General features: G+C 40.8%; 2 protein-coding genes across 3 annotated transcripts in view; both read left to right on the top strand.

The window, feature by feature from the left end:
* Positions 1-11,396, top strand: part of rrp15 (ribosomal RNA processing 15 homolog) — a 30,966-nt gene extending 19,570 nt beyond the window's left edge. Inside the window, exon 5 of the mRNA XM_020511152.2 lies at positions 11,131-11,396. Coding sequence (XP_020366741.1) covers positions 11,131-11,274 — 144 coding nt within the window. The 3' untranslated portion in view covers positions 11,275-11,396. The remainder of the gene's footprint in view (positions 1-11,130) is intronic.
* Positions 11,397-13,667: 2,271 nt separating this feature from the next.
* tgfb2 (transforming growth factor, beta 2) overlaps positions 13,668-23,286 on the top strand; it is a 91,192-nt gene continuing 81,573 nt past the window's right edge. The window contains exons 1-2 of one of the 2 annotated variants that reach the window (XM_020511170.2): positions 13,668-14,208; positions 14,394-14,747. In XM_020511170.2, coding sequence (XP_020366759.1) covers positions 14,402-14,747 — 346 coding nt within the window. In that variant the 5' untranslated portion in view covers positions 13,668-14,208; positions 14,394-14,401. Of the gene's footprint in view, positions 14,748-23,286 lie in introns of both variants that reach the window. The other variant, XM_020511163.2, reaches the window with a different exon arrangement.

Below are 23,286 nucleotides of genomic sequence, written 5' to 3' on the forward strand. Positions count from 1 at the left end.
TTTAGATTGCTAATTGCTTATTTTTAAACACAAAACGGATGGCCACCATTTGAAGTTCTGCCCGTACATCTTGGCTTCTGAAAAGAGCAGCTTTGAACAAGAACCTAAAATTACCACTGGATACTGTTTCTTGCAACTGATACAAACTTATAATTAATTTAATAGAAAATTGTGTTACTAACTTCAAATATTCCAAATGATTGAAGTGGTTATACAAATATATGAAACAATATAATTCTTTTAGGTTCAGCAAATGATGCTTTGCATAATCTTGTACAAGATGAAATCCAGCTGGCCTTGAATAAATTTTCAACTAATTCATGGTTAGCCAGCTACTAAGCCAAGGACTCAAACTGCATAATTGTGCCTGTTGTTTGTTTTCTGTTCAGCAGAATCTAAACAAATGAGTAAATATATATACTGTACTTTCATTGGCCAGTCTATTGGTGCCTAAGGGATTGCATCAACATAGTTGAAGAGAACTGGCCATTATGTGAAAGTAGTGAGTCATTTTGTTAAATTAGCCTTTTGATTTTTTTTAAAAAATGTATTGACAAATTGACTCTCTTTTATTTTCTGTTCATCTTTTTTTCATATTGCTCTGACCAGGATCTGACTGGCTATTAGCATATGTAACAATAGGTACGGATAAATGCTTTGTAATTATTATGTGGATGAAACACTTAAGTAGAACTTGCCAAAATCCATTTTTAGTAACTGTGGTTGTTCAGTTGGTTGTTCTAATTAGTATACGTCAGTTGTATTAATGAATCTCCTTTGCTTTCACTTCAACACCATCTGTTATTTCTTAGTGGAAATGAACAGCTAGTGCTATTCACCAGTTCCTTAAAAATCTAATGAACTTTTGCCTCATTGCAATTTATTCTGCAGAATTTAACACAATCTCAAGAGAAAACTGAAAGGTATAAATAAAGGGGTAAATAATTACAATTAATATTTGAACATACTCTTCCAATTCCAGAATGTTCTATGATATTTACATATTTGTTAGGAGGTAATTTGATTCATTTCTTAAAATGTCAGACTTCTGACTGAATAATTTTGGATTTTACTAGCAGTTTCTTTTGGTGAACTTGAGACTGGCTATTCATACTACCTGTCCACTCAATTTGTCTCATCTTTTTATAACCACAAATACTTTGGAAAGATCCATATATCCAACATAACAGGCTGTTACAAATCCTAGCACATCTGATATCAAAAAGGATGTGAAACGGTAATAAAACCAATATTTCAAGATTTTAGTTTTACTGCTGGCTTTTAGAAGGACAGGTGGGGGCTTTCTGTCAAGATTTGGTGGGTTTGCAAGACAATACAGCTGAAGTTCATTAAATCGAAGCAATATTTAAAGGATTCTGTGAAGTTTTAATTTGAGAGCTATCAAGTAAGGAATATCTAGATTAAGAGTAGAAGTATGCCAGAGAAATTCTTAAATCAAATATGAATGATGAGGCTTCTTATCAGAATTGTGATTTCTTGATCTTTTACCGAGGTAGGAGAAAACCTAGAATGAACTGTAAGCAACAAAATCTAATTCATGCTAAGTTTAATAAGTTCCTTTACATTTTGAGCCAGATTCATTGAGAATCACTTATGATGGTATAAGATAGCCTTGTATTTAGTAAACACTACTAAATAGGTTTATTGTTAGTTATGTTATGCAGATAATTGAAATGTCTTGAGTTCCAGGCAATGATGGGACCACTCAAAGGGTTTCAGTGCTAGTACTGCCTAGTAGTAGTTTCAAACATGAGAACCAACAAAGACACAGTGAAGTACTTCAAGAAAAGGTGATGCTCATCAAGTTTATGTGATGTCCTCAACAGAAGTTAATGTTGAGACGTTTTGGTTTTCGTCAGACCCATGTTTAGATGACACAAGACAAGTAGACGTCTGTCACAGGTCAAATTTGAATTTAATGTTCTGATCTGAGATCAAGCCATGAATGGTTTAGTAATAATCGGATTACTAATTTTCAGCCTTTCCAACAGTATAGATTATATATTTTATGCTTTAGAGCTGTATAATTCCTCTTATTTATAACATCCTAATGTGCACAGAAAGAAACTAGTACATTTTTATGACATTGCTACACTGGATAAACCAGGAAATCATTGTTAATAAATTGAAGAAAAATGTAGTTGTATAGCCTGGGTAGAAGAATAGCCTCACCACATGTAAATCATTCTTTCAGACATTAAGCTAAACCCAATCCCCTTGTTTGGTAGCTTAGTTGAAAGCTATGGATCCCACGGCAATGATTGATAAGCAGAAATTTTGTTTTGTCCTAGCCAACATTCCTTCCTCAACTTGTAACACCATTGAAAATAAATGAACTGATCATTCATCTCATAAATATTTGCGAGAAACTTTAAAACAGCTGCTATATTTATAATGTTTCAAAAATAATTCCTTGTATGATTTGAGATTTTAGATTGAAGATACTTCATAAAATCAAAGTTGCTTTTTAAGCTTCACAGGAGAAGAATAACTCCAAAAATGTGACAAATAGAAGCTGTGTTTTAAATTAATTGTGCTTGTGAAATTTGAACTTGATCTTGGGATTTCCTAGACATCTGTGTGATTAAAATGAGCTTTTAATCTCAAGCATCAGCATTTGCTTTGTAATGCTACAGGTACGTTTCCTGTATCAACTTAGTATCAATATGATTCAATTAGTAGCAACTCTGCTGTATCAGAGGCTTTGTGTTCAAGTCTCACTCCAGGGCTTGATCAAATAATCTAGGTTATCGCTCAGTACAGAAGTGGTATGTTTTTGGATATGTCGTTCAACTGACAGCTTACCCTGAGCCGTTTTTGCAGGGTATCTTAGCTGCTAATCTTTCCTGAACCAAAAGAACCTAAAAATCTGGTTAATCATCTCATTATTTTAAAGCTCTTGTTGCACTAAGATATTTTTCAGCCTCATGTTGAAATGCAATTGAAACAAAGTACTGGAGAAACTCAGCACATCTGGCAGCATCTGTGAAGAGATAAATAGTGAATGTTTTGGGTCAAATATGAAATATGACTTTGCAACTGAATTTCAATGCTGCGAGAGCTTTGCAGTGGACTTGAAACATGAACTGTTTCCCTCTCCACAGACGATACCAGACCTACTGAGTTTCTTGAGTTGGATATGAATATAGGAGGCATGCTTAGTGAGTTTACAGACGACACCAAAACTGGTGGTATAGTGGACAGTGAAGAAGGTTATCTCCGAGTACAATGGGACCTTGATCAGGTGGGCCAAGGAGTGGTAGATGGAACTTAATTTCAATAAATGTGAGGTGTTGCATTTTGTTAAGGTAAATCAGGGCAGGACTTGTACAGTTGATGGTAGGGCACTGGGGAGTATTGCCGAACAAAAGGATCTAGGGATGCAGATGCATTTTCCTTGGAAAGTGGAGTGGCAGGTAGACAGAGTGGTGAAAAGGGCATTTTGCATGCTTGCCATTATAGGTCAGTGCATTGAGTAGAGGAGTTGGTTGTCATGGTGTAGCTGTTCAAGACGTTAGTTCGATCACTTTTAGAATACTGCATTCAATTCTGGTCTCCTTGCTGTAGAAAAGATGTTTTTAAGCTTGAAAGGGTTCAAAAAAAAATTGCAAGGATGTTGCTGGAGTTGGAATGTTTGTGCTGAAAGGAGAGGCAAAATAGGCTGGGGCTTTTTTCCCTGGAGTGTCGGAGGCTGAGCAGTGACTTTATAGAGGTTTATAAAATCATGACAGGCATGGATAGGATCAATAACCAGCATCTTTTTCCACAGGTAGGGGAGTCCAAAACTAGAGCGTGTAAGTTTAAGGCGAGAGGGGTAAAATTTAAAAGGGATCTGATGGGCAACTTTTTCACGTGTGGGGTGGTACATGTATAGAACAAGATGCCAGATGAAGTGGTGGAGGCAGGTTTAATTACAACATTTAAAAGGCATCTGCACTTGAATAGGAAGGGTTTAGAGGGATACGGGCCAAATGCTGCCAAATGGGATTAGATTGGTTTAGGATATCTGGTCGGTGTGGATGAGTTGGACCAAAGGGTCCGTTTCTATGACGCTTCCTGTTGTTATTTCAGATTTCAAGTGTCAGCAGTAGTTTGCTTTTATTATTTTGAAATGCCTTCCTTCAAAGACTGGGTTTTATTCCAAATTGTTGTTCAAAATTAATGTTTAAGATTACAAGTTGCTGCGAAAGATTTTTAATATTTTGAATAATTTCTTATAGGAAGTTGTCTAACCTAGGCTTGAAGGAACGACTTCAAAATTGAATGCAATTGCAGGTTATTTGGTAGTTATCAATTTGAAGAAGAGTCCAATACTACATTGGGTACGAAGTAGGAAAACAACTTGAGACAGGTAGGAGGGTATTGAATACCAATCAAGCTGGTGAAAGCTCATTGATCTGCAAAACTAACTTTATTTTGTTTCACAGATGCTACCTGACCTGCTGAGTATTTCTGGCATTTACTGTTTTTATTTCAAATTTCTAGTAAGTGTAGAGCCTACATCTATCTTTGTCTATAACTTTGAATGTGGAGCTTGATGCTTCGCTGATCAGTAGAAGCCTTGAGTAATCCATTCATGATTTTTCTTTCATTTTGTTAAAAGAATTGGACTTATTTTAGTGCAGAACAAAATTTGAGGACTGTTGAGTTTAAACAAGTTGTTTATGCCTTTTTTTAGCTAGTGAGAAATAAACTTACCAGGTAGGAGATATTCTTCGATCTTGTTGGCTTCACACATGGTTTTAATGTGAGTTGTGGTGGTCAGCCTCTCCGATTAGCAGCAAGAGAAAAAAAAGTCTTGTAACTGGCTGCTGATCAGAGCAACTCCAACTGTTGCGCTTTGCATTTGATCTGTTCATGAAGTTTTGGCATGGATCCTGATAGAAAGGAAAGAATGTCAAGTATAGAGCCATGAACCAAACTAAACTATTGGAAAAAACATGCTGCAGGAGATCAGTAAAATTACTATTCTTGTCATTGAAAAATCTAATTAAAATATGTTGTGCGGTATGAAAATCCTTGGCTCTAAAAAAAAAATGTTAACCATGCTGGTTGTTTTGCATTTGTCAATGGGATTTTTCAGGTAATTGTAAACCTAGTCCATTTGCTTGACAGATAGGAATTTTCCAATTACCAATGGGCATGCACTGCAGAACCACCCAATTATGTTGTTCATTTTTTTTCCTTCAAACTAAGCAATCTGGAACTGGCAGCTACTACAGATCAAACCACTCATAGTTTCTTCATTATATTCAGTCCTTATTTTCCTTCCATCAGATCAGCGTGTACATTATAAGTAACATTGCAACTTAATACATGCTTCTGTGAAAAGAAAACATGAAATAAACTCTTAAAATTATTTAATGGTGGAAATTCTTGCAAGAGGTTTTCCTATATAGGTCTGAGTTTGAAGTTTCACAGGGGAGGCAGCAATCCAGAGAGAGATTTTCCCCTGTTCAGTGTTTTACATAGATTCAGCCATTAAATAAAACAGCTGAAGTTATAGTATTCCAGGTAAAGTTTTCTTGGTGCTGTGAAGTGATGTTTGATTCAGAACAAAAAGAGATCATTGGCTTTGAACTCATTGGCAAAAGAATGATACTGGCATTTGTTACGCTGACAGCGGCCCACACCTTTAACATGGGCTTTTTTGTATGACAGCTTATTGCAATTAGAGATCCATTTCAGTCTGCTGTTCTCAACAGTGGATCTGAGACATGCAACATGCCTTTAACCAATCAGATTGAAGAACACTTATTTGAGACTGGCTAAGCCTGGCATTGTAAATTAGAATATACAGTATAAAACCATGTACAGAGAGAAGATGGGAGATGGGATTGAGCAACACAAAGGTTTGAACATTTTTACATTTTCAGCACTTAAGCTGAGTAAGTTTCTCAGTTGTAAATTTTCAGAGCCAAAGAGGTGGTTTGGTATTAGTTTAAATTTATCACGTCACTAAAATGCTTGACTCTGACATATTTGGTGGGCACCCTTCATGTATATTTGAGTGCTGAATGTCTGGATGTATTGGTGCAATGAGACTTATGGAGCAGTAGAGCAACTTTGACAGCAGTTTGCCGATTTCCCATTTCAGCTGTACTTGTGCAGCATGTCTTACTGCGCATAACACTTTGAATGCCAATAATCGTTGAGATGCTTAAATGATTGAACTGCAATTCCATTGTGCGAAGATCTAATTTAAGGTTTTGGAGTAGATCTGTAGCTCGGGTTGTGGGTGTTGAGGTTGATTGGCTCGCCGAGCTGGTTTGTTGTTCCACAGACGTTTCGTTACCGTGCTTGGTAACATCCCCAGTGCAGCTTCTGATGAAGCGTCGGTGTGTTTTCCCGCTGGTTTTTAAACTCTGGGGTCGTTTGCGATGGATTGCCTCACTTCCGGGTTTCCTCCGTAGTGAAATGTATATGGAGTCGAGTTCAATGTGTTTATTAATAGCATGCTTCGTGGAGTGCCATGCTTCCAGGAATTCTCGTGCTTGTCTCTGCCTAGCCTGTCCCAGTCGAAGTGGTGGTTCTCCTTGTCCATGTGGATTGAGATGAGTGAGTATTTGTCGTGTCTTTTTGTAGCCAGTTGGTGTTCGTGTACTCTTGTTGTTAGTTTCCTTCCTGTTTATCCAATGGAGTGTTTCTCACTGTCTCTGCAGGGGATCTTGTAGATGACATTGATCCTGTCCATGGCGGGGAGTGGGTCTTTAGTTCGGGTGAGCACTTGTCGTAGGGTTGATGTGGGCTTGTGTGCCACTCTGATGCCCAGCGGTCGTAGAAGTCCTGTGGTGAGTTCTGACATGTTCCTGATGTAGGGTAGTGTGATGAGTGTGTCGGGGCGTGTAGAATCTTTCTGATGCCGTTCCTGTAGGCATCTCCTGACCCAGTTCTTTGGATATCCATTATCCTTGAAGACTTGGAAGAGGTATTCCTCCTCCTCTTGGCGTAGTTCTATGTTGCTGCAGTTTGTTGTTGCTCCTTTAAACAGTGTTCGCACGCAGCTTCGTTTGTGTGTGCTGGGATGGTTACTATTGAAGTTCAGTACCTGGTCTGTGTGTGTGGCTTTTCGGTGTACTTTCGTTTGCAGTTCCCCTTTTGTCTTGCGCGCTACCATGACGTCCAGGAATGGGAGTTGTTTGTTCTTCTCCTCCTCTCTGGTGAATTTTATTCCGGTGAGGGTGTTGTTTATGAGTTTGTGTGTCTCTTCTAATTTGGTCCGTTTAATCACGACAAAGGTGTCATCTATGTAGCGTATCCATGGTTTAGGTTGGATTTGCGGAAGGGCAGTCCTTTCCAGTCTTTGCATCACTGCTTCTGCTATGAGTCTGGAGATAGGCGATCCCATGGGTATCCCGTTGATTTGCTCGTATGTTTGGCCATTGAAGGTGAAGTGGGTGGTCAGGCATAGGTCCAGTAGTTTAAGCATGTTGTCCTTGGAGATGGTTTCACTGGGGTTGTGTTCTTGTTCAAGTAATGTTGTCATTGTTTCCCTTGCTAGTGGTATGTCTATTGATGTGAATAGGGCGGTGACATCAAACGATATCATGGTCTCTTCGACCTCTATCTTTATGTCTTTGAAGGCGTTGAGGAATTCTCGGGCTGAGTGGATGGAGTGGGGTGATTTGTTGACTAGGTGCTTGAGTCTTCCTTGTAGTTCTCTGGCTAATCTGTGCGATGGAGTGGACAAGGAGAACCGCGACTTCGACTGGGACAACACCAAGATCCTGGGACAGGCTAGGCACAGACAAGCACGAGAATTCCTGGAAGCATGGCAGTCCACGAAGCATGCTATTAATAAACACATTGAACTCGACCCCATATACAATCCACTACAAAGAAGACTCAAGCACCTAGTCAACAAATCACCCCACTCCATCCACTCAGCCTGAGAATTCCTCAACTCCATCAAAGACATAAAGATAGAGATCGAAGAGACCATGATATCGTTTGATGTCACCGCCCTATTCACATCAATAGACATACCACTAGCAAGGGAAACAATGACAACACTACTTGAACAAGAACATGACCCCAGTGAAACCACTTCCAAGGACAACATGCTTAAACTACTGGACTTATGCCTGACCACCCACTTCACCTTCAATGGCCAAACATACGAGCAAATCAACGGGACTCCCATGGGATTGCCTATCTCCGGACTCATAGCAGAAGCAGTGATGCAAAGACTGGAAAGGACTGCCCTTCCGCAAATCCAACCTAAACTTATGGATATGCTAAGTAGACGACACCTTTGTCGTGATTAAACAGACCAAATTAGAGACACACAAACTCATAAACAACACCCTCACCGGAATAAAATTCACCAGAGAGGAGGAGAAGAACAAACAACTCCCATTCATGGACGTCATGGTAGAGCGCAAGACAAAAGGGGAACTGCAAACAAAAGTACACCGAAAAGCCACACACACAGACCAGGACTGAACTTCAATAGTAACCATCCCAGCACACACAAACGAAGCTGCGTGCAAACACTATTTAAAAGGGCAACAACACACTGCAGCAACATAGAACTACGCCAAGAGGAGGAGGAATATCTCTTCCAAGTCTTCAAGGATAATGGATATCCAGAGAACTGGGTCAGGAGATGTCTACAGGAACAGCATCAGAAAGATTCTACATGCCCCGACACACTCATCACACTACCCTACATCAGGAACACGTCAGAACTCACCACAAGACTTCTTCGACCGCTGGGCATCAGAGTGGCAAACAAGCCCACATCAACCCTACAACAAGTGTTCACCCAAACTAAAGACCCACTCCCCGCCATGGACAAGACCAGTGTCATCTACAAGATCCCCTGCAGAGACTGCGAGAAACACTCCATTGGACAAACAGGAAGGAAACTAACAACAGGAGTACATGAACACCAACTGGCTACAAAAAGACACGATCAATACTCACTCATCTCAGTCCACATGGACAAGGAGAATCACCACTTCAACTGGGACAACACCGAGACCCTGGGACAGGCTAGGCAGAGACAAGCGCGAGAATTCCTGGAAGCATGGCACTCCACGAAGCATGCTATTAATAAACACATTGAACTCGACCCCATATACATTCCACTACGGAGGAAACCCGGAAGTGAGGCAATCCATCGCAACCGACCCCAGAGTTTAAAAACCAGGCGGGAAAACACACCGACGCTTCATCAGAGGCTGCACTGAGAATGTTACCAAGCATGGTAGCGAAACGTCTGCGGAACAACAAACCAGCTCGGCGAGCCAACCAACCTCAAAGATCTAATTTCTAAAAGAGAAAATAGTGAATATATATTTTATGCTCATGCAGATATTCAAGCAAAACCAGGAAGATTTAGAGGAAGTGGAGAAGGCTGGGGCTCTGCATCTGTAAAGATGATGAGACCAAGCAGCCCTGTTCAAGAGCATGAAGATATTATCTTGTAATTCTGAATGATTACAAAGTCCTCGGTTCAACTTTTGATCTGCACTGCATTGACTGGTGTCGTGAAGCTAGCACTTGGATGTTAGTTTTAGGATAGAATAGAAAATTCAGGACTGTTGCTGTTGATCACTGTTCCTGGCTAGATAATGCACAATCCTGGATGAATAGTGCTTGTGTGAAGATAGAATCTGAGTAGTTTGCAATGTCCTTGGGAGAAGAAGAACCCATTGTCATTCATTATCTAGGCACATACGAAGAATAGCAGCTTTGCCATGATATTGGAGAGCTGTTAGTGCAAGTGAAAGCATATCTGGAATTTTGATATTTTTCTAAATTTATGACTCTTGCTGTTCTTGACTCCTTATTGACAATTACGATTGAAATGTGTCTTCCACATGCTAGGTGTAGTCACTATATGACTTTGTGTGGTTATAAATTTCACACTTTCATAGACCTTTGTTGACTGCACAGTAGCTATAATTTTTACACAACCCCTCCATATTTCAACCTGACACTACCTGGTTATTTAGCATTCCTCAGCAGAATCCTAATGAACCTAATCCAAATCATGCCTCTTTCACATGGAATTCATTGTCATAAGATGAAGATATTAATGCTGATTCCACTATTCTCTATCCTGAGCAGTGGATATACCAGTGGGATATTGTCGATTTGTAAAGTTCAAAGGAGCATCTCAAATGTCCAGTTTGGAAAACTCAAGGGACATTATTTGATTCTTAATTTACATCAATGCTAATAACTGTTGAAGGATGCCGAGTTCAAGATTTCCTCTGAACCTTGCTTAGAAAATATGTCTTTCTTTTAATTGATTAAGTTAAGGACCAAGGCTTCATTACTGATAGAGTTGCAGGTTGGTAAGAATGTTCGGAGCTAGTATGTTGCAATGACAGTCACACTTTAGCTGCCGTTTTTAGTTTCCACGCTCCCCTTCAAACACACTTGTGCATTTTATATGACTTTAGTGTAAAAAGAAACTAAGATGTTTTAATGTTTGTGCTATGAATTCTAACAGACTGTAAAACCCTTGCACTGAGTGCCTTGGCTTTGTGCAGTGGGCGGGTGAAATCGTTGATTAATAGTGTAATGCTAAGAGATACCTCAGAGTGGCGCTCCAGCTCTACCTTAATCCTTTCAATATTTCGGAATTCTGTTCTCGTAGCCAGTTGTAAAATTCTACACAGCTATTGTATAAATAGTAACTCCTAAGGAAAGGGAGTTGAGGGGGAACTCTCAACTGATTGCAACTACTGAGCCGGATGCCTCTAGTTTTAAAGACAAATATAGGAAATGTTGTACGAGATTGTTTCCGCTTGAACCAGTGGAGCGCAAAAGAATGAATTAGTAGCACGATAACGACCTCTGACGCGTCCAAATAAAGATCAATATTACAGTAATCAAACTTCCTTAAAGCCAGCTTTGTGCCATATGAGGCATTGTAGCACATAAAGGGAATTTGGTTCAGAGATCAAAAGAAATATAGTATCTGGTTTCAAAGGGCTTATTAAATCCATGCTCTGTATCTGACTGGTGTGCCAGGAAATATTCTAATGAGCCAGCACCTGGGGGTTAAAAAATTACATCAGATGAGTATTCGGAGTTGGTGAAAAAGTGAATCATTTATGCTTTTGATTACATTTATCATGTGGTCTATTTCAGGTTAAAGTTAAATCAGAAGACAGTGCAGCATGGAACATATTACGCGATGACTTCATGATGGGAGCTACAATGAAAGATTGGGATAAAGAGAGTGATGAGGAGGCAAATGGTGACGTTGCTGAGAAAAGTGATTCAGCCCGATGAACCCTGTGCTCATTAGTACTACTTGGCGTAAACCAAACTGGAGTAATACTCATTCTGTGAATGCAATAGATTTTGTATATGGGAACGAGTTGCCTCTTTATTAAAGTGTTTTCTTTTCCAAAGTTTTGTTTTCAAGTGATCTGAATTTGGGGTACAGATCCCTTCAAAATGGAAGGGCGAAAATCTGGAATTCAGCAAAAGAATTTGTTCATTTGATGTTATTTTAAATAGAATTAAAATGTGTTGATCCAGAGTCCCGTTTGTATGTTTGTTATTTCATTCTGCCCTCGAAACAAACAGCACTTCACAGTGCCTAGCAAAACATTAAGCGGTCACAGGCAACGAGTAGTAATGAAGTAATGGAAGGGAATGGGGCAAGAAACCGAGAGATCGCTGGAATCCACAGAATAATGAGGGAAAAGGCCAGTGAGGAAACAGGACACCTGCAGTAGTTCATTCCTCACTAAGTCTTCATCTGTTAGGTAGTGAGCATTCACTTGTGTAGCTAGACCTGGTTTCCACTTTTAGGCATTAGCACGACCTCAGTGCTGTATTCAAATAGTGATAGTTGGAGATTATGTGCTGATCTACCTCAAAATATCAATGACTTTATCAGCTCTACAGTGAATGTTATTTTTGCTGCCAGAGAGATGTGTGAAAATGGCTCATTTGACCTTTCCTTGCTCTACATTGGTAGCAAATGGTGATTTAGAGGCTCCACTGTATTCAGTAAATGCTGGGAACCCCAAGACGATGCTGCCGAGCCTCAGCTGCTGGCGGGAGGTTGCTGGAGAAACTAGCATTTACTTTGTGTGGACCTGTGTGCTTTACTTCACTGCACGTTTCGGAGGGAGAATTCCAGTGGTGCTGCCGAGTCTGAATCACTTTATTTTCCCCTACGACGTGGAAATATTTGTCCAACTGTCTGTTGGTTTAGAAACCGGACTACTCGTCCAACTGTCTACTCTAATTTTCTGAGTCACGTAGGTAGACCATTTCTCAAGTGATCACAATTGCCTGTCACGAAACTACCCTGAGCCAGAGCAGCACCATTCTGCGGAAAGACAGCGAAAGTGGTGTCCCCTGGGCCCTAGCGCCACTGCACTTTTCTATTATTTTGCTCGTTATTTCAAGTCGTGTTTTCCGAGGCGAGTTTGTGTTTTGCTTTTTGTTTAAAATAGCTACTATTAGGTAGAAGAAATCGAATAGCTGGGAATGAGACAACAGAGCAATTTGGGTTGCTTGTTCCTTTTATTGTTAAAATGCCCACGAAGTTATGTACAAGAATTTTTGCAGAACTCCACACAGTATACTTGGAGTGTGTAATATGTCCCTGAATGGAAAAGTTACAGATGAGAGATGCGCCAGGTCTTCCTGACAGAGTCTTCATTTCTCAGCATGACTCACTCGGCTTGAAGCAAAAGTTCATCTTCAGTGGCGTTCTGTGGAAATCTCTCTGATGCCGGGCCCGTGCTTTGGAAACTAATAATAAAACAAAGGGCGCGTATTTTCCTGAATCCTGGTGCGAGAGGCAACAGAAATCACATTGGGTTCGGAGTCAGCACGGACTGGGTCGGTGCTCTCTAACACACCACACCTGTTTGAGCACAGTGTCATGTTTAAGGTGATAAACGCGAACGGCTTTTTCTTACCCCCACCCCCTCCAGTGTCATTTCTGATTGAAGATGATTACACAATCTATTGTTCCTGCAAAAGGAAGATCGCTGGTCGAGTTTTCCAAAGTGACAACTCGGTGGGGGATCGGGAAGGGCGAGAACATTTCTCGATACTACAGAGGGACATGCTTTTAGACAAACTTGTCAGTAACATAACATAACACACCCTTCCCCCAATATGTGGCTGTCGCATTGATTGTGTGGGGGTTAAATGACTGTGCAATCTTACCTCACAGGAAAAAAAATTCCGATATATCGGTTGTTTCTATCTATGATTGACCAGAAAGGGGGAGGGGATGGAATTGTATCAAATCCCCCGGAAGCACAGTCGATAATAACGCTACAGATAATCTACTGTGCAATGTTACAGTGTGCTTCAGACGAGCCCTTCAACCGTCTTCTGCTGGCGAGTGTCTCTCTCTCTTTCTCTCACACACACACACACCCTCACCCCAGGAAAGCCGGCTTTGGACAATCCAAGTGTGAGTGCGATGGCCAGGAGCGGAGTGAGGGAGTGTGTGTGTGGGGGGGGGGAGACAGAGCGCTAAGACAGCGCGGAGAGCCGGCGCCGCCTGTCAGTGGGCAGCCCCGCGAACGAAAATCAGGAAAATCTTCCATCGGCCGGAGCCCCACGTCACTCCATGGAGGCAACACGTGGTAAAGTGAGACATTATAAAGGTCTCCCTGTGCAGCCTGATGTTATCTGCTGGCAAGTCGCTCACTGACACGCACACTGTACAGACTGTACCTCTCTCTCTCACTCACTCACTCACACATTTACTCACTCACTCACTCACTCACTCCCAGCCTGGGCTCTCTGACTAGAGGATGGAGCAGCAAAAATAACGGTTTGCCAAGGACGTGAGGCTCCTACTTAAGATTTTTTTCGCATATATATCAAACTTTTTTTTCCATCTCTTGCCAGTCCGTTTTTTTTCAAAGAAATTGAACTCAGCTTTTTTTTGACAAATTAATTATTCTCACCCCCTCCCCCTAGTGTGTAAGATTCTCTGACCTTTTAACTTCATCCTGGACCGCAGGAGAACTCAACCGAGAGAAATAAAGCTGCTGTTTTATTGACTTTTTCAAAACTGGAGAACCAGAGACTTTGTGAGGGAGAGAGAGAGAAGTTGAAAGAATTCCTCGGGACTGCGATGAAGTGAAGGTGTGTTGATCCTCGGCAGAAGCAGCTTTAGCGCCTGGACTACAGCTGCAACCAGAAGGGAGTCATTGAACTGCACAGGACTTGAGAATCAAGGTTAAACAATAGCAACAAAAAGTGCCTTTCCTCTTTATATTTTTTCTTTTATTGTAAATATTTAACTTGTTGATTCTTTTCGCGTGACGGTCACAAGCTGCAGCTGATTCTTTCTCTTGTTTCCCTGGCCCTCACAACCCACCCACTCTCTCTCGCTCTCTCTCTTCAACTTTGCAACTGCCCAGCTTTGAAAATGCACTACTCCATTTTCACTGTTTTTCTCACGCTGGATTTCGCAATGATCGCCGCTTGCTTGTCGACCTGCAACACCCTCGACATGGAGCAGTTCATGAAGAAGCGGATCGAGGCGATCCGTGGGCAAATCCTCAGCAAACTGAAACTCACCAACCCCCCGGAAACTTACCCGGAGCCGGAGGAGGTCTCGAGCGAGGTGATCGCGATTTACAACAGCACGAGGGATTTGCTTCTTGAGAAAGCGAACGAGAGGGCAGCCACTTGTGAACGGGAGAGGAGCGAAGAGGAGTACTACGCCAAAGAAGTTTACAAGATTGACATGAACCCATTTAGCTATCCTGAAAGTAAGCAATAACAGCAACTTAAAAGAGTTTGTATCCCTTTTTGTCAGCCTACGGGGACTAATGCACTTATATTAATCTGCTTATTTCAAAGTTTGGCTAAAGATGTGTGATTGGCAATGCTTCACATAAGAGACTGATAGTTTGAATGCCCAACCTGTGTCAACAAAAAGGGATGTCATTCCTCTTTAAGACTTAAACGTTTTTGCATGTACAACCGAATTTACAAAAGCGTTCAGTTGGCAGTTTGTTTTCGTGCTATCATTATGTAATATGTTAGATATACACACATGAGGAATCTGAAGTATTCGCCTATTTGAACACCACAGTTTAAGCAGGGCACACGGCGTTGACTGGACAGTTTTTGTTTCTTGGTTTTGTTTATTTTCTTGTCGCGGTAAATTGGGCTGTGGGCAGTGTGCACGATCGCCTGACCACGAACCGGGTTGGGCTGATGGCCCGCAGAAATCCTATCTAAAAATATTAATCAGACAATCTCCAAGCTGCTGTCTTCAGTGGAAATGGTGAAATTCCAAGACAGGTGCTGTGTAAACAAACACGGCAGGCAGGCTCAGGGATACATATTCTGATCGCCAACTACTATTTAACCCATTCAGCGCTGAACGACCCTCTGCGGCTTTTCAAATGCTCACTTTGGATAATTTTGCAGAGTCAAGTTGTCCAGCACTTGTCCATTTCTGATGTAGAAATCGATGCTTCTTTTAAAAAAAAACGAACGATAACCTTTTATTTTCAGATTAACCAAAATTACTTTTTTTTGGCTCCGAAATATTGCGGTTCTCCTGTGGTTAATTTAACCGAAGGTTTATTGAAGATCGTACATAGGAAATCTACAAAATGTGATCTTTATAATCTGTTCCACATCCCTAAATTGTTGTTGGGATTTTTCAGGGAGGTCAGCACCAGAAACCAACCCGTTGAGTTGTCCTTGTATCGCAGACCGTGCATGGGTATGATTGTTTTTGTTCGTGAAAAAGTTGTCATTTAGTGTTAAATAGCCCATGACCTATCCCATTAACGATGCGATATCAGATTTTAGACAATTGTCGAAATTTTGAGGTATTCCCACAGTTCAGAATGTGTAATCATGTTCAATGTCAACAATAATCAGGCCAGCTTTATCAGTTCAGACAACAGAGTTCACCCCCACCCCAATGAAGTGAAATCGCTATTTCTGTCTGGAACACGTGCACGTCCAGTCATTTGTGCAGCGGGTTAAAGGACGGAAATCGCCTGCCTCACAATCCTCAGGGTACTGTTTCACATACAGTGCTATCCTTGGCCGTTACAGAAATACTGTCAGACTCTCTCTCAACTTGGGCTGAACGCCAATACCATTCCGCCCCAGAACTGGGTCAAAGGGATAGTGGCGAGATAATAACGATGATATCAGATCAGCTTGTGCATTCTTGAAAACAAAAAAAAAGTTGCCTTTAATGTGGGTTTTTGACCTGAATCACGTTACCGCTACTTTAGGGAGAGTTGGCAGGTGACCTTGTATCTTTTTGCTGTTTATTGGAGGTCAAATGTCGAAAACACACCTTTATCAACGGCTCTGCTAAACGAGGGATGAGTGTAGTTTGACTCGGTGGTATTTGTATTTATACTTTGGTTGCCTTGGTAAAGAATAGTTGCTAGGTCCGAATATTGAGTGCAGTTTCAGAAGACGCTTGGGATAATAAATGAGAAATCCAGGCCAGAAACCGACACACATCGACGCAGTGCTTTATTTCCAGTCGCCCCGAAAGCAAATCTCAATCTTTTGCGAGCCCGTGAACTGTTTTACTCCAATTTACGTTTATGGACATGTTTCTCTCCTCACCAATATTTTCAAACTCATTGAGAAGGGCGGGGAGAAGAGGAAGATCTGATTGAAATTGAAATAAGTACTTGTTTTCTGACGTGCCTAGGGATTATTATAAAGCAAACTGATGTGAAGCCACTGAAATCGCTTTCTTAGCTGTAAAGCGTAATGGGATGGCTACAAAGCGCTATGTAAATTCAAGTCTTCCCTATAATTCCTCATAATTTGGCACACATGATGCTAAACTTCTTACTTGTTGCGCCGAATTGGCATGCTGTGTGTTCCTGGTTCAAAACTCCAGAGTGCAAATTGGTTGCTTCTGCCTCTTAAGATCGGAGTTAAACATGTGATCCAAACGGGACGTAAATAATAGGTTCCAATCTCCAATCTGCCGCTTGGGTGGTGGTGCAGAACTTGCACTGCTTCAGTTTTGAGGCTGTTTTTGCATGGAATTGCAATCTCCCAATCCGAGCCTCAGAGCTCTGTGTGTGCCTGGCTCCGGTGAACAGATGGAAAGTGATCCAGTGCTTTGAGTTCGTGGAATAACGATGCAGGGTTTTTAAAAGGACCGGGGTGGAGGGGGGTGTTAGTGCTTGACGCCCATGCAATACACACAAGAGCGGTCAAACGTGGGATGGGACCAACTCCCCTCCACCATGAGAAGCTCAGAACATAGATTCCAGCTTCTCTCCCCTGAGGGCGGCGAGCTGTGTGGTACTTGCTTATAACTCAACGCTAGCCTGGGCCGGCAGAGTTCCAAGCTTCATGAGCCACAGATTCTGTAATTTTGTTTTTCGAAGTGTTTACTTCTCGCCACCATTGGCCACAGTCATAAAATGTGTTTGGGCATCAGCTATTTGACACTGCCTCCTTTTTCTTGCATTAGTTCACCGAGTAGTGAAGGGGACGAGAAGACGTGATTTCTGAATAAGCATTTCAACACATCTTCCTTGTAAAAGACAACAAAAAACGTCTGAAAGTTCACCTTTCAGCCATTTCCACCCAGTGAGGCGTTACTTTTCCGGAGCCCCTTCACCTGCTGCGTTTTATTTGTAACCACTTTAAGGCAGCTGGCACTGGTGAAAGTCAAGTTAGGATTCCTCAGGAAATGACTTTTTTTCAATACTGTATTTGTTCAAAAACCGTAATTTCACCACATCCTAAGGAAGTACACAATCAACTGGTTCACTTTCCAGAAATAACTCTTTTATACTGGCATTTCCTAGATTAAATTTAACTCGCATCAAAACCTCTGCTGGTTTCTGCACCAATCATGCTGTAGAATGTAGATCCAAAATGTGGAGCCCTCGTGCCTATGGCATAGTGTGAGAATCAGCGTAAAACAAGTGCAAATGCAGCACCATCAGCAGGTGAAATAACAAACTGATATCTTCTGCCATTGCACCTCTTTCTTGGAGCCTTTTGCCTCCACCTGCTCCCTTGTGGCTCTTGTATTACGTAGGACATGGTTATTCAGAGTGGGAAGATGTTTCCAACAGTTTAACCTTTCTAAATGCAGGGAATGTCAAAGTATTTCAGATGTACTGTGAACAACACTGGATAGGTATAATGCACCTCTCAGCAAGTTTATTGTTTTAGATTATGAAGAAAATCCTGATCAAACTCCAGAACCCCCATTTATGTCAATATCAGATACCTAAATACTTCCCAATCAATCTATTCCAGGGCATTGTTTGTTGTTGCATAAGTCCAGGAAATGTGAGGGATAGAGAATCCAAAATAGATTTAATAGAGTGATAGCAAGAATTGCAGATGCTTGAGTCAGAGATAACAGTGTGGAGCTGGAGGAACACAGCAGGCCAGGCAGCATCAGAGGAGCAAGAAAGTTGACGTTGTGGGTTAGGACCCTTCTTCAGAAAATGGAGTGATACCGGACATGAGGAATTTTAGGTATGAGTGCAAGTAGTACATGATAAAGAATTTTTTTAATGCAGCGAATGATAATGACCATGAATTTGTTGCTTATAATGGTGTTGGAAGCAGAGATGATGAGTGCTTTCAGAAGGATGTTGGATAGGCATTTGAATGCAGTAATATTACAGGGCTGCATCTATAGAACAGGGTAATGGGACTGACTGGTTTGTTGCACAGAGGGCATGGATTCTGGGCCAAATGGTCTCCTTCTGTGCTGATATAATTCTGTGTGAGGCTTGGTGTTTTGCATGGGATGGAGAGATGTAAATAAGCAACAGTGTGTTTTGGCAGTGCTATCTCAGAAGTGTTGCAAGTAATTGAGGCAATTTGCACTTTGAGATGTATCAGTGGTAAACTAGCGCTAATCAGCTACGTACAAATTTTCTTGGAAAAATCTGGCACAATTCCAATTTTACAATATAATTTCACTGAAACTTTCCAGGAAATTCCAGGCCATCATTCCATCCTGCGAACCTTCTTACAACTCATTTTCCTCAATTTTTTTTCCTTATTATTATTTGGCTCTGGAGAAATTTTTAACATTTTAGTCAACAGTTGTGTCTGGCAGCTTCCAGCTGATGTACTGTACACAAGATAGAGAATATTCCCTGATTTATAGATGCTGCTTCAAAACCCAATAATTTATCATATGTTTGTACTATACTAGACAAATGATGCTAAATAATTTCTCAGATTTGAAAAAAAAACAAATATTTTATTTCTTCTTATTTAGAATATCATTTCTGTAACTCGAGTGTAAATTCCTATAATACCACTGGATTATGATTTTTACAGAAGGATTTATGAAATATCCTAAAACTCTGGTAAGATTCCCAGAATGTCATGTAATATAAACAAAGAATGACTTCAATCTTTGCAAACTAGTCATCCAAATTATAGATGAAGAAAATACTGGATTGAAATTTCAAAACATATAGATAAGAAGTTCTGGAATCCCACAGAATGAAAACATAATTTCATTAAATTAGTCACTATAAATAATCATAATTAAAATAAAATTAGGAAAAACATCAATTAAACAAGGGCTGCATTTACAAGCGTAAGCAGTCTTCAAGTTTTCTGTGCAAGGTTGCAATGCTGTATGGCATTCTTGTCCAAATTTTTTTTTGTTAAAAAGCACAGTATCACACAGTTGACAGCAGCAATGAAAACATTTGCTGGCTTGTGGAAGCAGGCTTAGATCCAATCTATGAATGCCATTTTATTGAATGATTTGATTATGTTGCAGTGGTTGCTTTAGGCAGAAAACTTGATTACAGATGATATTTCTGATTGTTGCTGCCTGTTGTCAAAAATATGCAACTATCTTCGAGGGTTTTTATTTTTTAAAACGCCCCAAAACAGATGATATCCTAAACCTTATTTTAGTGTCAAAAATGCACTTAGACAAGGAAACGTTTTTAAAAAATGTTTCCCTCGCCCCCCGCCCCCCCCCCCCAACCGCCACCCTCATGAAATCCTTATAAGCAACAACTGGTGGTATTTCAACATAATTAAACAACTATCTGAAATATCTCAGTGCATGGTCTTTAGATCAAATCTTTTATGTGACTCAAAAGTTGGAACTGTCCTAACAGTCTTTTTCTCCTAAAAAAATTAAGTTGAAAATGCACAGTTTTGTTTGTATTTAATATATGTTCAAGTAGTCTGTTGCAACATCTGAGCACTTTATCATCTGAGCATTGAATCTTTCTGAAGTTACGAGCAAGTGGACACTTAAGCTCAGTCTCCTAACAAAAATCGTACCAGGGAGTGGAGCTCTATGCATGTGTGGAAATGTACATGTTCAGTGCTCTTTCCTGTTGGGCCAGTATGATTTTCAGCCACGCACAGTGCAAAACATAAATTGGTATTGCTGACTGCATTTTATAATCTACAGTAATAGGTTGTAGACAGTAATACTGCTTAACTGACGGCTTACTTGTTTGCACTTTTTTAAATATAGTTCTGCAGGAGTCATTTCAAAGTGTACTTATGTAGCCGAACTAATTCAGGAAGGCCAGTGACCGCAACTAAAAAGCCTTCTATTCAGGGAAATTTTTAATCATTTGCTAATTTATCACATGCTGTTACTGACATGCAAATGTAGTTTATGGAACATTGTTCTGATATTTTCAAGTTTTGTCAGTGAGGAGATGATTTTGAATAAGTTAGCTACAGCCAGATAATGATATCTATGAAGAATGTCCTTAATCTATGTTATATCACTGACCGCATGTATCAGCTTTAGGAGAATTGATAGACATATCTCTGGGAATCTTCCAATTGCATTCAATCTGAAACTTATTAATCTGGAAAATATTTGTACATGTATTAAGAATACAGAATTCCATGTACTGAAAAATTGGAGGAGCTTGATGAGTTAACTGATGTTAGATGCTGCCTTGACACTATAAAACCATAAAACTGTAAAACATGGAAGCAGTGGTAGGCCATTCAGCCTGTCGAGTCTGTTCTTCCATTCAATGGGATCATGGCTGATCTGATAACAGTCAACTCCATTTTACTCCCTTTTCCCAAAAACCCTTGATTCCCTTACTAATTAAAAATTTGTCTGTTTCAACCTTGAATATACTTAATGACCCAGTATCAACAGTTCTTTGCAGTAAAGAACTTTGCAGATTTACAACCTTCTTAGAGAAGAAGTTCGTCCTCATCTCTCTGTGAAATGCATGACCCCTTATTCTGAGATTATTCCGTCTGCTCCTAGAATCTCGCATAAGAGGAAACAACCTTTCCATATCTAACCTGTCGAGTCCCCTAAGCATCTTGTATGTTTCAACCAGGTCACCTCTCATTCTTCTATGTTCTAACAAGTACAGGCCCAATCCACTCAATCTCTCATTGAGGCATATAGGTATACTGCTAAGAAAATGCCTTTCAGCCATCAAGTATAAGACAATCCCTCTGTATCCAGTATCAAGCAAGTGAACCTTCTCTGGACTGCCTCCAATGTCTTTCCTTAGATAAGGGGACAAAAATTATCCACTAATGCTGTTGGTACCATTGTTGTCAATGACATCTAGACATCTGGCTTTCCCCCACTTGAATGATTTCCTGTATCATGATGCTGTGGTCAGTTTGCTCATCCTCCTTGCAGTTCTCACTCTCAACTTGCTCAACTTGCAAGAATCTTGTAACTGTTACTGCAGATGTGTCCACTTTAGATCACATTGGTGTCCAGCAGCTTCTACATGCTGCAGCAGCAACATTCACCCGCCCTGCTATATCACCATTGTATTTGATTTAACTTAGCAATTAACTACTTGAGATTCCCCATTCTTTATAATTCTCTGCAATAATATTTTGTTTTTATAAGTTTAAAGGAGATAGAAAATGACACTCACTACCATGCCTTTGATTGCGGAATGTTTCTACTTCACTGCAATGTACAGGTTTTGATATTTATATTGATTTCTTCAGAATGGTCTTGCTCGCACCTTCATTGCTTCATTCCCACCATGTCTTTTCCAGCCTCTCAAACCCACTATTCAGAGTGCCATCTATTCTAAACAGCAGCCTTTAGCCCCCTTTCATACTTGTCTATCTTTGATAAGAGTGCTTTAGCCAAGCTTTGACAGAGTGTGAAGAAAAACTGATGTGCTGAGTGTAGTACTTAATGATTAATGAGTTCAGCATGGTACAGCGGATATGCAGTTCTCTGCAGAATAAGTAACACTTTTAACAATGCCAAGAAGGAAAGGTGCAGTGCAGTCATCCGACATCTTTGCCACCATAATGAAGGAAAAATTGAGAGCAGGTCACTTCAGCCAGGTGTTGCACCCCTACAAGTGACAGGTCAAATGACATGACCAAAGGTACTAATAGTAGTTCAGGGCCTGGGGGCAGACTGCAGACAGTGACAATTGCTGAGCCTGTGTGTCTAAAAGGCTTGGGCTCATTGACCATCTAGCTTGTTAAATTGGATGGTCTGTGTCCAAAGCAGCTAATCTGGAATGTAAACCATGCCAGTTGACAGGTTAATCGGCTGATGTTTGCTGGGGTCTGAAGAACAACTATCATTGTGCCAATGGGATACATCAGATTCCCCAGTCAGTGATCTCCCTCCTTTCTTTCCCTTCTGTGTGTGACAGATGGTGGATTATTTGTTGGACCTGCTTGGAAGTGGAGGCACAAGTTGAATGAATAGAAGTAAATCTGCTGGTGCTGCACACCTCTAGCCTGAAGGCCTTTCTCGGCCATCTGCCTTAATGGTGTGTATGGTCCTGTCCTACCTAAACCAAATCATTTGGATGATCTAATATCCTGACCACTTACCTGCTCGTGCATGATGCTATTGGCTGATGATGACAACTTCACCTCCACCAAAATCCAAAATACAGGGCATCTTTTCAGCATCAGACCTCCCTCCCTCTTACTCGGCGCATGGGGAATCATGGCTGATGGATCCTTCATCACCCCTCAAGCTCCCTGACCTGCCACCAACCCACCCCTGGGGTCCGCTTCTCAACCAAACCTCCTGCCTCACCCATGCAGTTATATATGACCTGGCTCCTACACCACACCCCAACACAGCACCCCTGCCCCCACCACTCCTCCAGCTTCCTGACTGATTTTTCCGATCTGAGGTCCTCCCTCTGATATCTTACGGGAACCTATATTTCTGGTTTTGTCTATGATCAGGACTGTAAGCTGGGGCTTTATCAACATAATGCGAAATTCCAGTGGTGGGGACAGATTCTTGTTCCGTGTTCTCGAATCTCCAGTCAGAATGTGTAGGTGCAGCGTTTAGAGATTTTA

Source organism: Rhincodon typus, chromosome 9 (genome assembly GCF_021869965.1).
Source record: "Rhincodon typus isolate 14 chromosome 9, sRhiTyp1.1, whole genome shotgun sequence".
Taxonomy (NCBI): Eukaryota; Metazoa; Chordata; class Chondrichthyes; order Orectolobiformes; family Rhincodontidae; genus Rhincodon; species Rhincodon typus.